Source organism: Anoplophora glabripennis, unplaced genomic scaffold (assembly GCF_000390285.2).
Source record: "Anoplophora glabripennis isolate ALB-LARVAE unplaced genomic scaffold, Agla_2.0 scaffold317, whole genome shotgun sequence".
Lineage (NCBI taxonomy): Eukaryota > Metazoa > Arthropoda > Insecta > Coleoptera > Cerambycidae > Anoplophora > Anoplophora glabripennis.
Window position 1 is genome coordinate 373,215 of NW_019416468.1, and position 17,447 is coordinate 390,661.

At 30.6% G+C, this 17,447-nt stretch overlaps 3 protein-coding genes across 5 annotated transcripts in view; 1 reads left to right on the forward strand and 2 right to left on the reverse strand.

Moving 5' to 3' along the window:
* LOC108907004 (copper-transporting ATPase 1) overlaps positions 1 to 9,835 on the reverse strand; it is a 37,050-nt gene extending 27,215 nt beyond the window's left edge. The window contains exons 1-2 of one of the 3 annotated variants that reach the window (XM_018710464.2): positions 9,434 to 9,835; positions 9,236 to 9,374 (exon numbers count right to left, since the gene is read on the reverse strand). In XM_018710464.2, the coding sequence (XP_018565980.1) occupies positions 9,236 to 9,374; positions 9,434 to 9,467 (173 nt within the window). In that variant the 5' untranslated portion in view covers positions 9,468 to 9,835. Of the gene's footprint in view, positions 1 to 5,073; positions 5,343 to 8,307; positions 8,414 to 9,235; positions 9,375 to 9,433 lie in introns of those variants that run through there. The other 2 variants (XM_018710467.2, XM_018710465.2) reach the window with 2 other exon arrangements.
* A 111-nt stretch (positions 9,836 to 9,946) lies between these two features.
* Positions 9,947 to 10,542, forward strand: LOC108907005 (dolichol-phosphate mannosyltransferase subunit 3). Its single transcript, XM_018710471.1, has 3 exons — positions 9,947 to 10,175; positions 10,250 to 10,327; positions 10,381 to 10,542. The coding sequence occupies exons 1-3, from the start codon at positions 10,026 to 10,028 to the stop codon at positions 10,444 to 10,446; spliced, it is 294 nt and encodes a 97-aa protein (XP_018565987.1). The 5' UTR covers positions 9,947 to 10,025; the 3' UTR covers positions 10,447 to 10,542.
* Positions 10,543 to 10,715: 173 nt separating this feature from the next.
* Positions 10,716 to 17,156, reverse strand: LOC108906990. The gene is made up of 11 exons (XM_018710443.2): positions 16,887 to 17,156; positions 16,580 to 16,832; positions 16,373 to 16,486; positions 16,136 to 16,319; positions 15,784 to 16,080; positions 15,544 to 15,702; positions 15,247 to 15,484; positions 14,866 to 15,192; positions 11,439 to 11,618; positions 11,160 to 11,300; positions 10,716 to 11,080 (listed from the first exon to the last, which is right to left on the reverse strand). Exons 1-11 carry the CDS (start codon positions 17,003 to 17,005, stop codon positions 10,756 to 10,758), a joined length of 2,337 nt encoding a protein of 778 aa, XP_018565959.1. The 5' UTR covers positions 17,006 to 17,156; the 3' UTR covers positions 10,716 to 10,755.
* Between the last annotated feature and the right edge of the window lie 291 nt (positions 17,157 to 17,447).

The following is a 17,447-nucleotide window of genomic DNA, read 5'->3' on the forward strand; positions in this document are numbered from 1 at the left end:
ACTTCCACCAAGTTCATAGTCTTTACGTTCATTAATTCCCAAGGCAATTTTTTTCGGTTGGTCACGGATGAATAAGTTTCAAATATTGTTCTTCCTCTTTGTCCGCATTTGTGGGGTATTTTTGGAGGCAACTGTACAAGTGATTACAATATAAGGCTTTACACATCATTATCTAGCAACATGAAACTCGTAAAACAACGATAACAATCACGGTTTTAAGTTGTTTTGTCGTATGTTTTGATTTATTTGTACAGTGTGGTGCAACAAATGGATAACTATTCAATTGAAAAATTAAACAAACTTTCGAGAGCAGTAGTATAAAACATTCACAAAACGAAAAAGTAGTGCTTGTACCAATGAATAATGAAATTATTACCTCTCGTAAATAGTAGTAGCAGTAATTTAACGAATCAAAAACGACATACCTAGGCTGTCCACTTTCGCTGCAATTAAGATAATAATAACTGGAAATTACAAATGAACTCGTTAAAAAATTTATACGGTTATCGGCAAGAAATTCCTAATACTACTACAAGCAAGCATGTAGAAAACAACGACTACCGGGTTATTTGTCCCCCAAAATTACTTGATAATGTCGACAGCCCACAAAACTGATTTGTAAAACCGCGTATGTCCGCAAAAACAAATCGAGACTTCTCTGGAAGGAATATTTCATAAATTTACACTTAATGCAAATTTCGAGGTGATAATCATTGTGTTAAGGAACTCGAACAGACTACAGTAAGAGGCTTCCAGGACAGGTCAAGGAACCAGTAGACAGCAGAAGGCAAAAATGAGAAATCTAGTTCACCGTTTCAATTAGAACAGTGTCTGTAAGAGAAGAGATATCTACACAATACTGCATCCAGGGTCGAACTTATGCCACTTTTATTCAAAAAGATAAAGATATTGTAAGAAACACTGTCCTTACCAACATCAAAGTTATTATTTTTTATATTCGCTCAAGTACACTAGGGCTTTTTTAATAAGAGAATTCGATAATACGGAAAAATTGTAATTTTAGCTTTCTGCGGTTCAATTCTTTTTCACCATTCCCAAATTGTAACCACATATTTTGTACTAAGAGAAATACCTAGAAACATTTCTGAATCAATACCATCCAAGGATATTGTTGTAAAACATAGTTCGTTACTTAGGGCTGAAGTTTTATGGACAACAAATCGCAGTTTTAGTTAAGATAGAACAAGTAGATCCATCCTGAAAGTGACGAAGCGTAACGCAACTTCCTTTAATTTTTCGCATTGAAACATCACGGAGAACATGGATACATCAGAAAATGTACATTTCCTGTTTTGTCCAGCAAATTTGTAAAGATACTCAACAATGGTGATTAATGCATTTGTTGATANGTTGAGCCCAAAAGTTTGCTCGCCGAGGCGTTAGCCGAGGCTGAGCAAATTGGGCAAAACACATAATGAGCCTTCCACTCCGAGTGACATATACTATTTTTTCTTCAAGCGTGAATATAAAAAATTACTAATTTTGAAAATTTATAGCGGATAACGCGATGTTCAATCTCAGCACAAAATAAAATCAGTAGGTAGGTAATACTATTTATTTTATACATTTTATACATTTTATTGATTAATTAAACATGACAGTTTTAACCATTTTATTCATGAATAAAGTGGTTAAAACTGTCATGTTTAATTAATCAATAAAATGTATAAAATGTATAAAATAAATAGTATTACCTACCTACTGATTTTATTTTGTGCTGAGATTGAACATCGCGTTATCCGCTATAAATTTTCAAAATTAGTAATTTTTTATATTCACGCTTGAAGAAAAAATAGTATATGTCACTCGGAGTGGAAGGCTCATTATGTGTTTTGCCCAATTTGCTCAGCCTCGGCGAGCAAACTTTTGGGCTCAACACATAATGATCGCCTTCTACTCCTAGTAACATAATATACTATTTGTAACTCGGGACTTCAAAGTTCTCTAGAAGGTTCTGACCGACGGATAATAATTATTTTGTTTTATTAATTTTGACCTTCGGTTTTCAAAAACTACTTCTGCCTACTTAGATAATTATTACTTGAGTTAAATCTTAACTATGTACTCTCTAATTACTTATTGATACAGGAAAACAAAGAATAAACAGGACTAATTAACAAATTTAAAAATTCATCGGTTGATGTTTTAGAAAGTCGTTACTACTTCGTTAAGAATAAATAACAAATTAACAACTACAACAAGGCAAACGGTATTATGTACAAAAAAACGGTTTGGAATATTAATTCTAAATTGCACATCAAACGAAATTTGGAAAGATAAACAATAAGTTAGACTCCGACATAAGAGTGCATTTTCTTTTATTAGCGATTAAATGTTCCTAAAAACTTCGCGGACCCATTGGGAGATGGCGGACCCCCAGGAGCCCGCGGACTACAGATTAAGAACCAAAATCCTCTACTAAGAAGAGGACTTTACAATTCGGCTTTTAATTTAGCGAGTTACAGGAAATCATTATTTATTTTTTTGCTCGAAAACGGCAGCAGATACGAAAACATCGCTAGAGTCAAAAAAGTTTCTAAATTGAACAGGGAATTAAACCCTTGTTCTAGAAAAAACAGTGGCGTACCTGAAGAAAACTTACGGGGCTGAATGGAGGCCCGACTCCAGAAAAAGTATCACCCTGTAGATCGTCACAACTTAATAGTTTCTAATTAAAAGGACAATAATGTAGATAATCTAAGTTGGCCTACGTTCCAAATTTGAGCTACATATCTCAAAAATTGTGGGAGATACAAAGAAAAAACAGAAAAATTATTGAAACTTTAACACCATGTATTATACCATAGTAAAGATCCATTTATGGACATATGTTTATATGAACTTTTTTACTTAAAATCACGCGCAGATTCACCCCCCTTTGCATAAAGACATACTATTATAAAACATCCTGCATTTGTCGCTTTTTGGAAATTCTCTCCTTTTGCTAATTACAGTAATTTGAAAATGTTATTTATTTGCCTTGACAGTTTGCGCAATATTTAGGTTTATTTACTGACCTTCCACAATGGATAAAAACAAGATTGCCATGGAATCTCCGTTATTAAATGTACTAAACAGGTCTTTAAATATTTTAATAAAAAAATACTATACTATACATAAAAAGTGTTTTATAATAATCTCTTCGTGTTCTAAACAGGACATTATTTTTTAAGTTTTTTATGAGGCTATAATTTCTAATGATTCGCAGTAAATGTTGATTTGATCTTCATGTAGTTATTCCTATGGGATATTCTCAAAATAGTGTAACTACAAAGAACGATCTAATAATTTATATGACATTTTATCTTAACAAAGAAATGTAAGATTTGTTTAATAAATTTAACAGCAGAAAACATTTTGGAAACCAAAAAATCGATAAATACATATACATGATATTCGATTTAATAAAAAAAAACAACAACAATGGTTTATATCTTCAAGATGCAACATTTAATTGTTTTTTTTTATATACAGGGTATCTCGCATAAGAACCGACACAGGGCAGGTGCATGTACGGGTGTCCAAAATATTGTAATTTAACCAAACCTTACCTATATATAAAGGTGCACCCCTAAGGAATTATTAGCCCCCAAAGTAGGGCCCTAAATTTCGAAAAAATTAATATTCTGCAAAACTTTACCACAGAAGAACCAAATTTGGTAGATACTTTAGGTTTATTACTGGTCTTCTTTGACTATGATTTGAAGTTAATTGAAGCACTACAAGCTGTTCATTGGGGATGACTCACCCCTAAAATTGTACCGATTTTTTTTTTCATTGACCGAATTGAAAAATAATATTAATTCACAGCTAGATAAAAAGAAAAAAAACTAAAGGTAGTGATAGATAATGTTTCTGTACAAATCAATGGTCCCATTTTACCCCAAACTAGAGATTTGACAAATGTCATTTTGTGTTTGATGTTTCTAATTATTTTTAGAATACTGTAGATTAAAATTATGGATTACTGTGAAATAAAATTATATTATTATATTATAATTATAATCAATCGAATAGCATAGAAAAAAAATATGATGTTATCATAATCATAAAAATTAACGATTAAAAAATGAAAATTGTTATAACTTTTTTAATAAAAATTTAAAAATTTTTCTATTTCTCTAAAAAGAAAGTTCACATTTTTTAGAGTATGTATATTGAAAAAAGAAATTATGAAATTCATTTACTTTTCTGCTTGTTATGATGAATCAATGAATTTTATAATTTTATTTTCGATGTACTCTTAAAAATGTAAACTATCTTTTCAGAGAAAAAGATATATTTTTTTATTTTTAATAAAATAAGTCAACAATTTCACAAAGGAAATGTGATTTTTTGTTATCGTATTTTATATAATCAATCGAATGGCATAGAAAAAAATTGTTTTAGTGTTAAATCATAAAAATTAATTTATAACTTTTTTTTTAAAATTAAAAAACATACTTATCTATTTCTCTGAAAAGAAAGTTTACATTTTTTAGAGTATATTGAAAAAAATATATAAAATTCGTTAATTTTTTGATTGTTATGATTTCTTAAATTTCTGAAATCATCCCTTAAATTTTAGTCTCCCTAACTCTGTTAATTTTAATAGTACAAGAAAAAGTCAATAGACCATTTTTATGTAGAATTCTATGCTCTACAACTTTTATAAAATACTTTTTTCTAGCTTTTACCCTTTTTGAGTTATTTTGAAAAACCCCTTTAATTTACCTTTTTTCACCTCTGGCAGGTGGTAGAAAAAAAATTACTGTCAATTATTATAATTATATACCTCAAACTAACTTATATCAAAAATTCAGGCATGTTGACCAAAATTGCGATTTAAAGGCATTTATATTTCAAGGTTTGTGAAGGGAATAGCGGCGATTGCGCTATTTTATCAATATAGGGTAGTCAACCATTAGTAATATTTAAAAAAAACGCAATTCGCGTTCCTTTGTTTGTTCTGACGAGAAGAATAAGCCTCAAAAGTTTGCCGCAACGTCATCCTCACACCCTGTACATGTATTGATAGAGAAAACTCGAAGTTCGCGGGTCACATACACATACCAATTTTTCCCGAAAGAAAACATGTTCCTTTTTTCTCCAAACAGCGAACCGTTCAAGCACAGATCTGAGGCACCCGAAATAAAACGGAACCACATAAACACACTTCCAACCGACCGACACCAAGATCAACACATCAAACACCTCCCGAAACGAAAAGCACGCCGCACCACTGATCTCATTCGGGTCCGTTTTCATCGTAGATTGTAGTTTCACGTGCACATATCCGCAGCGATTCCAAAGAACGTTAACAATAGCCGTTTCTAAAATGAAAGTAAAACTGGAGTCACGAGATCGCCCCCGTTTCGGCGGTAGTACGCTCCATTTGTAACAGTTTTAATTGGCGAGCAAGTAGATTAATTAGCAGCGAGGAGAATGAAAGGATCGGAGATATGCGGAATGTCCGAGGGAATGTCCTTGATTGCCGCAAGGATAACGCGGAACCGGAATTTGCTTGGAACGGTCGACTGGCTAGGGACTGACTGAAAGGACTGTTTACTGTTCCAGTTAAATGCTGTTAGCGCTGAATAAAATGTAGTGTAGGAAAAATGAATAAAAAAAAAATTCGAGGGGGTATATGGAATTTGGAAAAATAATGGGGGTAAGACGAGACATATAGACTACAAGCCCATCGGAAATTTTCACGGGGTCATTTGACCCAGCATGAATTACTTATAAATCAATACTACCACATATAACAATAACTTTAGAAACTATGCCGTCAATTCTTGTTGGTATAGGTGAGTACACAGGTAAGCTAAACCTGTCCAACAAGGGGGGGTGGTTTTCGGCAAAACATTTTTGTATGGTATTTCTAAAGTACATAGGTTATACAAAAAAATGAACCTCGATATAGCAATACCGGAAGCCAGGAAAATTTTTGATTTTCCGAAAATTTTGGCCCAGATTTTGGTGATTTATTACAATACGGCATTTATACTGCAAGTTTCGGATTGATACGTACATAAATTTTTAAGCGACGCCGTACGTACTTGCTGATACAGGGGTTAGGAATACAGGGTGCAACCCTCTATTTGTAAGTAGCGCATGGGGGGTGATTTGAACCAACATCAAATTCACTAATTTTAATTCTATTTTATAAAATAATGTCATTTTTGGCCATGCCGTACATTTTTCATGAAACATGTGCTTACTATAGGAAAATTAATTTCCCTCTGAAAAGTAGGATCCTAACGGTGAACAATTTTTGTACGGCATTAATATATTTTGTTAATACTGACAATAATAATCAACAAAAACAAAATGGCGTACAAAAAAATGGTTCTAAATGGCTTGAAATATATTTTTGCAAATAAGTATTAGTTGCAAGAATTGAATTTATTTTTACTACTATTTTCTCCATAATACAAATTATTTACTACTGTACGACCTTTCTATAATAAGACTTACAATATCATATAGAAATATTTTTCAGTAATGCTGTACATATTTGTCGNAAAACATTATTTGAGATGTAAAATAATTTTTAAGTAAGTTAAAAAACCATAGGTATATATAAACATTATTAATGTTATAAATTTGAAAAGCATATATATGAATTTTTTTCACAAGTACATAAGTAAATTTTTTTCAAAATCAAAAAGATTATTAAAAAATCAATAAAAAAATCCGCATTCGAATATTTAAAAAAAAATTTGAAATTATTTTTATTTTAAAATTAAAATCACCGCTTCGAGATTCTAGAAGGCCATCGAAACATCTTCTTTCTCTGACTCTTTTTTCTTTTCGGCATGTAAATTTTTATGTGGTTTTATTCATGTTTATAACCGACAATCTTTAAGTTGTTTTTGTAACAAATGCACTTTTAAATCATTTTTACTAATTTTAAACATAATATATTGTATGCCAATCGCTTCATCACAATTTTTGCATAAATAAATAGTTCAAACAATTGTAACAGAAGTTGCAAATATGCAAATGCGAGGGTACTGTTACTTCAAAACATATATTATATCACTGTTTTAAATGTAAGTATTTATATAGGAATTCTCATGAATATTGAGTTAAAATTATTTGTTTATTATTATATTTATTTAAAAATTCTTCTTGCACGCCTTTAAATTTATACATTTCTCAAAATATTTTCTCAATTCTCTATACACAATTTTTTTTTACTTAAAGACAATGCCATCATAATTTCTACGGTATAAATTAAATTTCTCTTGAAATTAGGATAAAACTCATTTTGGACTTATACAGTTTCGGAGAATTGTTCCAACGAATATGTACTTCATTCTTTATGTTATATTTCCGATGAAAATTTGTAAATGCCGTATAGTTATTAATGACCTAAAAATGTAGTAAAAATTTAATGAAAAATATTATCAGCTACCTATGTAAAAAACACTTGTTAAAAATGTACGGCATTGTTTTTTAAATTTTTTTACTTATTAAAAGTCAATTACAGCCATAATATTTCGAATATAACATTTTTAGTTTATAACAAGGAATTTTCAAAATATTGTAAATTTTCACAATTTATTTTTCGAATTTTTAATTTGTACCATTAATTATAACCGGCCATGATTTAGTACGATAGTTTTTGGTTACATTTTATCAAAAATGTGGTTGCTGTATAGGAATTAATGATCTTATCGAAAAAGAATAAAATTCGATTCAAAAATACAAGTAATTGTTTATAATTAAATAATCATGATTCACGAAACAAATAAAATTTCGATTGCACAACTTGCGCCAACTAATTTTTTGCAGCATATAAATCATATACCTTTTAATTAATTTTCAACATTCCATATCTTGAAACATAATTATTTCTAGACTCATATTCATAGTTAATAGGTTATTTTTTTGTTAATTTGTAATCCAGATTCCGCTATTAAAGTGTGAGCAGGCATATATTGATTACATCCTGTATTCATAAATTTTTATATTCCTCTATTTTAAAGGATAACATATAGAACTTAAGGAAGTTATTTAACACATATGCGCAAGAAGCATCTTCAAATTTTAAAGTATTTAACATCATTATGAAAATGACCCTAATTTAGCAAAAATGAAAGTAATTTGCATTACAAGTAATTAAATGTTACATTAACCGGAGAAACATAATGGCATAATAATAAAATTTAAATAGGCAAATTAGATATGCTTGACACATTGATCATAACTAATATATGCAACCAGAAGTACAAATTCGGTTAAAAATAGCTTTGCATTTTTTTTAATGAGCGTCTGTTAATTTGAATTATTTCTTACCTTTTATGCAACACAAATTCCGCAAACATTTTGTTGTAAAATCTTACAGTCCACATTATTCACATTCATTCAATTATCACAAAAAAATCACATTTTTTACCAATAACTAACACATTCTTTATGACTGTCTCGAAGGTGTTCAGAATAAGACTGTAAGTGGAAACTTATCACCGTTCCCCACTAACACGGTTATTTTTGATAAAAACTAATAATCACTCGCTTATAATTAGGTACTTTAAAAAGTGATAAGACTAAATAATAGCCTGTGCGTTACAAGGAATATTAAAAATGGAATGAATAATATTCTAAGAAAATATCTCTAATGCGATAGGTTTATCTCTCATCAATAAAAATAGTTCCTAGATGACATTTTAATTTTTTGGAGCAAAAATATTTACATTCAAATTCAAAAAAAATGTTATATGAATGTATTTCTTAAAATTCCTCTGTTATATACTATTTCTATATCTTTCTGATACTCATCTTCTTCTTCTGATATTAATAATGTTTTTATATACAGATTAAAACTATCGCTCTTAAATTTCGCACTGTTTTTATATCTTAAATTCAAAAAGATAGTGTCCTGATAAGAAAATGCATCTTGCAGATAGTGCAAATGTACTCTAGATAAGTGAATAATGTTTATTGACGATTTGACAATGACCTAGGTTTAACAAAATAACGCAGTCAATCTTAAATGTAGATAATCTTTAGTTGTTTCATAACAACTTGGCATAACTCTTATTATACCCATTTATCATAATTTTATTGATGTTATTGATTGCTTCTAGAATAGCTAATTTAAAACTAATAGTTAAATAAATGTTTTTAAATAAGTTTGAAACTACAAAACAAAAATTCATTTTATACGTTAATAAAGCTTATTTGAGAATAAAAGTTTGATGACTAAAATAAAAATGTTACTTACTTAATTATATTATAATTTCCCTCAGGTATCGTAATGTCAACATAAGAATAATCTGCAGGCAACTGAACCACTGACCCGTCAATTCTCTGAATTTGTACTTTAAAGTTTTCGAAATCTTTGGGAGACTTCTTGATACCATCTAAAATTATATTGTAAAATTGTAACCAGGGTTTACAAAAATTAAGGCAATTAAAATACCTTTTAAGATAAATCTTACAACACCGTTTTCCATTTTTCTGAAGTAGTGTATTTAAATAGACTATCTTACGAGGAGCTATCTTTATAGGTTATACTTATTTGCTTTAGTTTAAACACTTTAATCACTGTTGAATGCGTTTGATAGTGTCAAGTATATTAAAGTAATTTATTGTATTTAAATTACAATTACATAAAAAATTCATTAAAAGAAAATACTTTTCACTGGGTTATTTGCCTAGATTAGTAATCCAGGTAATTCCAATGGAATTAACAAGTTAAAACCTGCATAGATAATTTTCGAAGACTCTACAACATAATACCTTCACTGGAACTTTAAACAAAATATTGTTCATTATCATATCCTAATTTTTAAATTTGTCACAATGGAACACATTTGACATTTGTCAAGTCAAAAACAGCACTACCCACTTATTTTTAAAAGTTGGCATTAATAAAACTAAACGTCATCTAGTAACTATTTGTTTGTTAGGTTCTTACCAGAAAAAAACACGTCCTCTTCTATGTCATTATTGTCATTCAAAGTTAACCTCAATTTTCGTGTTGAAGTGTTTTGAAAAACTTGAAAAATAAAATGACGAAGTTACAAGAGTGGCTTTCAGCATTGGGAATCTTTTTCGCCATTTGGTTTTATCTAATTACAAGCAAAACACAGAGTAGTTTTATAACTGAGAATTACAGTTTAATTTTATACTCGCCGCTAATTTGCCTTGTACTATTTGGTGTAAGTATCCTTTATTTGAATTATATTATATTTATTTTAGACAAAGGTATGATTACGATGAGTTCTTTTTTTAGTTATATGCTGCAACCGTTGTTATATATAGAACACTTACTTTTAATGACTGCCCAGAAGCTGCAGAGGAATTGCAAAGGGTAAGTCACTTTGGTATAATTATTGCATTTTGATAAGAAAATTTCATTTTTAGGAAATCATAGAAGCTAGAGAAGAACTGACAAGGTTAGGATTTAAATTTAAGGAGAAATCAAACTAGCTCTTTGAATTTTGTACGTTCCCTAAATTTTAAGTATAATTAAGTCAGTATCTTTTTTATGTGAAAAGTTTGCAATAAAATTACCTTATGATTTAATTTGTTTTAACTGTGTTGTTGAAATTTCGCTTTACTTGGCTGGAGTTGATTGAAATTTTTTGGAAAAGAAAAATTTTAAGTCACTTTTTAGTTTTTCATTCAGTGTGTTGTGAAATATAAAAAATATGAATAAATAAGAAATATACTGGTTAGTGGAACAGAAAAACGTGAGAATAAAAATTTATTTATAAATTACAAAAATAACAAAACCTTTTAAAAAGGATTTAATGGTTTACAAATGCAATATAAAGGATGAATAACTCTACAGTTTGGATTGTAAGCGAGAAAATTTTCTATACCTTCCTTGGTAACGCTGGTATAGGTTAAGTCTATTAGATCTAATTTTAAATTTTTTATGTAGTCCAGAGCTACATTGGTGATCCTCCGAAATCCCCGTAAGGACAACCTGCGGAGGCGGGATTTTTTCTTAATGTGCTTATTCTCAAATTGTACAAACAACGGGTTTACATATCGGCTTCTCTCTCTGTTTCGTATCGTGATTATGGCTGTTCTTGGTGCGTTATTGCCGACTGGTTGCCTAAAATGATACTTTTAATATAAATATGAAAATTGTAGACTTCAAACGTCAACAAATACATTCCTCTTGTTTTGCTTACCTTGACGGTTCACCTTCTTCAGCTGCTTTATTATTAGAGCTGACATTTGCATCGTTAGACTGGTTATTATTGACTATATATATTTTTGCCTCCTGAAGCCTACTTCTCCTTTTATTTTGTGTACCTCTAGAGTTTTGAGAACTAAAATGACATATCAATGTAATAAGCATAAAGATAAACAATTTACATTGATTTTCTTCATGACCTTTGACCGATTTTTAAAGAGAACATTCAATGGGAAACTTTTTATAAATATGAATTACTTCGTAAATGTCTTACCTTGATGACTCACCGACATCTGGTGGCTTACTCGAGCTACAATCCTTTGAGGTAGATGCTACACCAGTTTTATCCTCAAAAATATTTTTAGCTACACCAGGATCTGTTACGTCTGCATTGGAAGGGGCTTTTTCTACAGGGTTTACTGTATTATCACTTCCTGTTTCTAAGTCTTCAATGCTAAAATAAAAAAAATCAAAAACTACCTAAAACAGTTCATTATATCTATCAGTTTTGATTAGGTCCTCTCTAAGAACCACTGCAAGTCAAAATCTTATTTAGTTTTTCATTGTGCATAACAGTAAAGGCATAATAATAAAAAATTATATGAAATCGTGACATTATTTTTACAACCCCTGGACACTCTGTATACACAAAAAGTATGTAGTAAAAGATCATGATTTAAAACTGTAGAAACTTGATCTCATTAAAGACTTTTCTAGATTATTATTAAAGGTTTTTAAATAAAGATTTAAAAAAAGTAAAAAAAAAAGGTTTCAAATTATTCTTATAGTCCAGGGAACCAAGGGTTTCCCCTCCAAATTCTTTCGGATAGAACCGATTGACGTGAAACTTGGAATGTAAGTAGAAAATAGCTCAAGAAAACAAAAGTTGTACAGTGCCGATGAGCCCTTTTGCCCAGAGGGTGGAAGCCCTTCTAGGGGCTGAAAAATAAAATATTGAAAATAACCCCAGGAATCGATAAAGCAATCAATTTTAAGCAAAAAGTATCTTATGAACGTTTTTCGATAAATCAATATTTTCCGAGTTATTGGTGATTGAAAATGTCAATTTTATATTAAAAAAAAGACGTTTTCAGTAGTTTTTCTCGAATAACTCGGAAAATAGACATTCTATGAAAAAAAACATCACGAAGAAAATGAAGCTTATAGAAAAAGAAAAAGATTAAGTTTTTTTTTCATTTATGTAGGTGCAATAGATGCTGCGATACGGCTGGTTGAAGATAAGTTCACGTCCGCCAGAAACTAAATTGGAAGCATTTAACATAAAATAACTAAAACAAATTATATTTTTTTAGAAAAATGCACAGAACGTTTTTTAAAGTACTTTAAAACATCTTTAAAATGAACTCGACTTTAAGATCATTAGCATCAAAATTAACAGAGTTATGATCAAAATAAAACTGTTAATTCACTTTTTTGAACAAAAAAATCAGTACAAAAACTGATGAATTTTTCACGAGATTTAAAAATAAAGGTCCTTCTCCAATTTACATGTGCTAATAATATATTATACAAGTTTAAGCGACTTAGAATGCATATTTTTCAAAATATTACGTTTTGATTGAAGAAAAATTTTTTTAATTCCAAAATAAATAACATACTTTTGAAAATAACTAAAAATAAATAAGATACGAAAAATATACAAGAGTTCAAAAGTTTACATTTTTTTTCACAGAATATTTTGGGTTATTTTTTATTTGTGTAGGATAAAAATTAACAGAGATGTCTCTCCTAGAAGTTTGCAGTTGATGGCGAAGGTAATGTTTTTCAAACCCTTTAATTTCAAAAATCTCAAAAATAATGCGTTAAAAAATATTCAATTATTTTACAATACTTTTAGTTGTCGAAATTTTTCGTAAAATCGTTTTTGGATGGTCTTAATAGCTTTAAAATTAAGGAAGTTATCGTTAAAAACCTACGGTACCTTATCGCTTCAATTTTCGGAGCATATCAATATTTTGGTTACCCACAACTTTGGAGCATTCTATATACATAGAATACCTTCACTTTTTCCCTTTAATCTTTTAATAATTCTACTTATCAACTTCAAATGTATAAAATTGTTTTTATTTGTATAATAAAGGGTGATTTTTAAGAAACCCAGTGATCTTATAAACACTATAGGAGTGCATTATAATTCCATTTTAAATAATTTAAAAGTCTTCTTTTTATATTTTATCAATGGTGGTGGTTTTTAAGAGTTAAAACAATGCGATAAATTATAAATTGTATTATAATCATCATTTCAAACTGTTAAAAACAATTTTTTTAAATATTTTGTTATTAAGGGCAGTTTTTCAAGGGTTGAAATATTGTAACAGATTATTTAATACCATAAACTATTGAACAGATTTCTATCTATAATGTATGCGCTATAAAAATATTTTAAGGTCGATAAACTATTAATTTTATATTTTTATCATTAAGGGTGGTTTTTAAGGGTTGTAACTTTATAAAAATAACGTGAATTATAACCCACACTATAAAACAATATTTATTCTATATATTAAGAGATGATTTTAGTCTATATAACATCTATTTTTATATTTATTCAGTTTCTTAGCATAAGAGTTGGTTTTCATCCCCTAGAAATAAGAAGCACATATCAAGCATACATAACTTCATCTACAGGGTGAAATAAGCTTAATTCCAAATTTTCATAAAAATTAGATCTATCCTAAAGTATTCGGAGGTTTTACCCTATTTTTCTCTTCATTCCCTGGACTATTATGACAGACATCATTTAATGCCAAAAGATCTTGTTTTAGAAAGATCTAAGAAATAAGTGACCAAACAAAATTTCAGTATACGTATATCTACTACGAAGTTATAACATTTTGCGTGAAGCAAGTTTTTAATAGTTGTCACCTAAACGCTCATTGAACAGCGTAGAGCAATCAAGTTCTGTTTTAAAGCCGGTAAAATAGCCACGGAAACGTATCAACTGTTACAAGCAATATATGGTGAGGAGTGTATATCACGTCTGATTGTGTTCTTGTGGTTCGGAAGGTTTTGCGACGGTCAAAACAGCGTGCACAAAGATGAAAAGACAGGGTGTCCCTGCATAATCCAATGAACGAACTGAAATCTGACTATAATTAACCATCAGAACTACGATTGATCGATGAATAAATTTCAACGCAGAGGCACAGCTTCAATGTTTTCGTTCTTTCGACTTGTGTAGGGACGTCCTGTCCACTTGTCGTCGTGTATGCTGTCTGGCCGTCACGATACCACCCAAATCACAGGAATACAGTTGGACGTGATACACACTCCTCACCATACGTTTCCGTAGCTGTTCTACCAGCTTTAAAACAGAACTTGATTGCTGTATGCTGATCAATGTGCGTTTGACAACTATCAAAAACTAGCTTCACGCAAAACGTTATAACTTCATGGTAGGTATACGTATATTGATGAAATTTTGTTTGGACACTTAGAAGGCTTCCCACTATGTCGTTCTGGTGACCGCACTTAGATAGCGCCACGCACTTCACCACAATAAAATCACTCTTAAAACTTAATAACCAAACCGTGTATTTCAAGGAAACCCTGTTAATACCCAACGCTTATTGGAAAAAATCTATAATTTAAATCATAAAATATGTCTATAAATGTTCGTCAATGCTATCTTTAGTGTTCTTGTGTCAACATTAGTTAATTTTATTGCCATTGCGACTTACCGTGACGTAGAAGCACCTCTATCCCTACAACCTATACTTTTATTACAAATCTCCATACTATTTCGTAGGAACTCGTTCACATTTTTCCCCATTTTATGGGCACTCTCTATCAATTCGCTGGCCTCCGCTGCTTTGGCCTCATCGCTCAGCTGCTTCAAGTCCTCATTTCGTCTCGGACGTTTGCTTTTACTTTGTTCATCATCTTCCGGATCTTTGTCCTCGCTTAACCGCCTCTTCGCCTCATTCCTCGTATTCTCCAAATTCTCATTAATGCTGTTATCTTCAACACTTCTAGAAGTACTCGGTATAGGATTCGGGTTATTTTGACTAGAATCAGAATTATTATTTGCCAGTTTAATGATTTAAATGTGGGTATCTCACCTATTACTGAAACCGTCTCTTTGTGGCGTCGATATGAATATACTAACAACTCTTCCTCCTTGTTCGCGTTCGTCGGGATTCAGCTCTAAGACTTCCTCCTCAATCGTACCTGGGTTATTGCCGGGACTCAGCAGGATCATACTTCTGCCCATGCCGTACATACAACAAGTACCACAATTGTCGTCCGATTCCGAATCGGAAGACCCCGGTTCGCTTTCAACTTCAGAAGCTTTCACGTCTGTAAATAACACACAAATTAATATTTTAAAAACTTAACAAAAATATTTTTTCCACAACCTGCATAAAACTGATGTTGGTTACTGAGAAAGAATTCCCTGAAGTGATGTGACAGCTTTTCGACATCTTGTATGTGTCTTTGACAGACGAATTTTATTGATTTACGCCTTGGAGGCATACAAACATAATATTCATCAAAATTAACCAAAGGTGGTGGACCTAAAATTCAAACAGTTAACTTTCGTTATGTTAAATTTTCAATAAAAGACACTTATGCCCGATATTTCATTTAACACTTACACGACTCATCTTTCTTATTACAATTGCACGTGCATTCGGGATAAGGATCTTTATATAATACACTTTCTGGGGTTTTGTCAATAATGTCGCATGCGGACAAATTTATATATTCGAAAAGACTCTCGTCGCAAACACTGTTGTCTCCTTCTCTAGATCGATTGGATGATTCTGCACGCATATACGACTGATTGAATATATACTCCTTGTAATCTACCTCTGCCGATTTTAAACTTTGAAAGTACAGAGACTGTAGCGACTCTTTTGGATAGAATGTGCGTAATAGTTCGTGTCCAATACCTAAAAGTTGAAAATCCTATTGGAATAACTTACACTTTTGGAAAATTCAACTCACTGGTAAACCTGCAGTCGAATGTTTTTAGTTTTTTACACCCATAACGAGCTACATTTAGGTAAGGTATCATGTTTAAGTGTAGTCTTAGACATTTTATAGCTGATATGATTTCTAAACTTTCATATTTTGCGACCGACATGAGAAAACTACATGTCACCCACTGGCATTGATCAAGGATCAATACCTATAAATAAGATAGGTAAAATTTCTCTCTGTATTAATAAAATTTTGGCTTACCCTCAACTTCTGCATATTCTGACCCGAATGCTGAAAAAAGTAAGTTGATGATTTGATATGGGTTCCCTTAAGGCTCAGTTCTTCAAGGTAAGGAGGAAACTCCTTTAACGTTAACTAAAAACAATTATATAATTAGCACGGGTATTGATTTATCAACTAGTCGAAATATAGTCGTCAATGAATATAACTAGAAATTCTTATTACTACCTTAGATCCATGAAATCTTTGGTTTTCCAGTGCTAAAACCTTAATGTTTTTAAACGGATTAATAACTGTGAAAAAATTATAGGGCACCAACCCACTAGTTTTATCCTTAGCCTTTAACAAAACATGTGTGGTCTTTTCATGGATTCTATCAGAGCAATAGTGAACTTTATCGTTAGTATTTGGATTCCTTCTGGCATCTATATACCGCCAAAATATGGGATCTGTAATGAAGTAGTGGAAGTAACGGCATGTCCTGAAATGAAGAAATTATAAAATTTATAACCCTAATGTTATTATCAACATTTACCGTGTTAACTGGTAAAGGCTAGTTGAATCCAAATAAGAAAATAGAACCGTCAAAACACATTCAGGGAGGTGTAGAATTTGACAGGTACTTTCTTTAGTTTTTTCATCTCCATTATCCATTTCTAATTGATAGAAAGTAATAAATAATTTATAAAATTAAATTATATTTCCAATTCAATATCAACTAACAAATGACGATAAATTACTTTTGTTCATTACTACCCTATTACTACCTATTTGTCAACAAAAACTATTAATTAATATTAATGCCAAATTGTCAAACGTCAAAACACACAACTGTCAACAGTGAATGTGTCTAAATCACGATTCAGTGTCTAACAACCAACATATGTCATGTGCTACATGTGTCCATATTATATTTATGAATTAATGCATCTTTTGTTGCAACTGCAAAACAAAAAGAAACCATTTACAAAGAAAAATAAAGACATAACGCAACATAACTGATGATGATATAGACATCGAATTTTATATTACAAGTATTAAAATTCAAACTCACCTAATCCAGAAACATTGGACAATTGGATCAACTAAAGAAGTA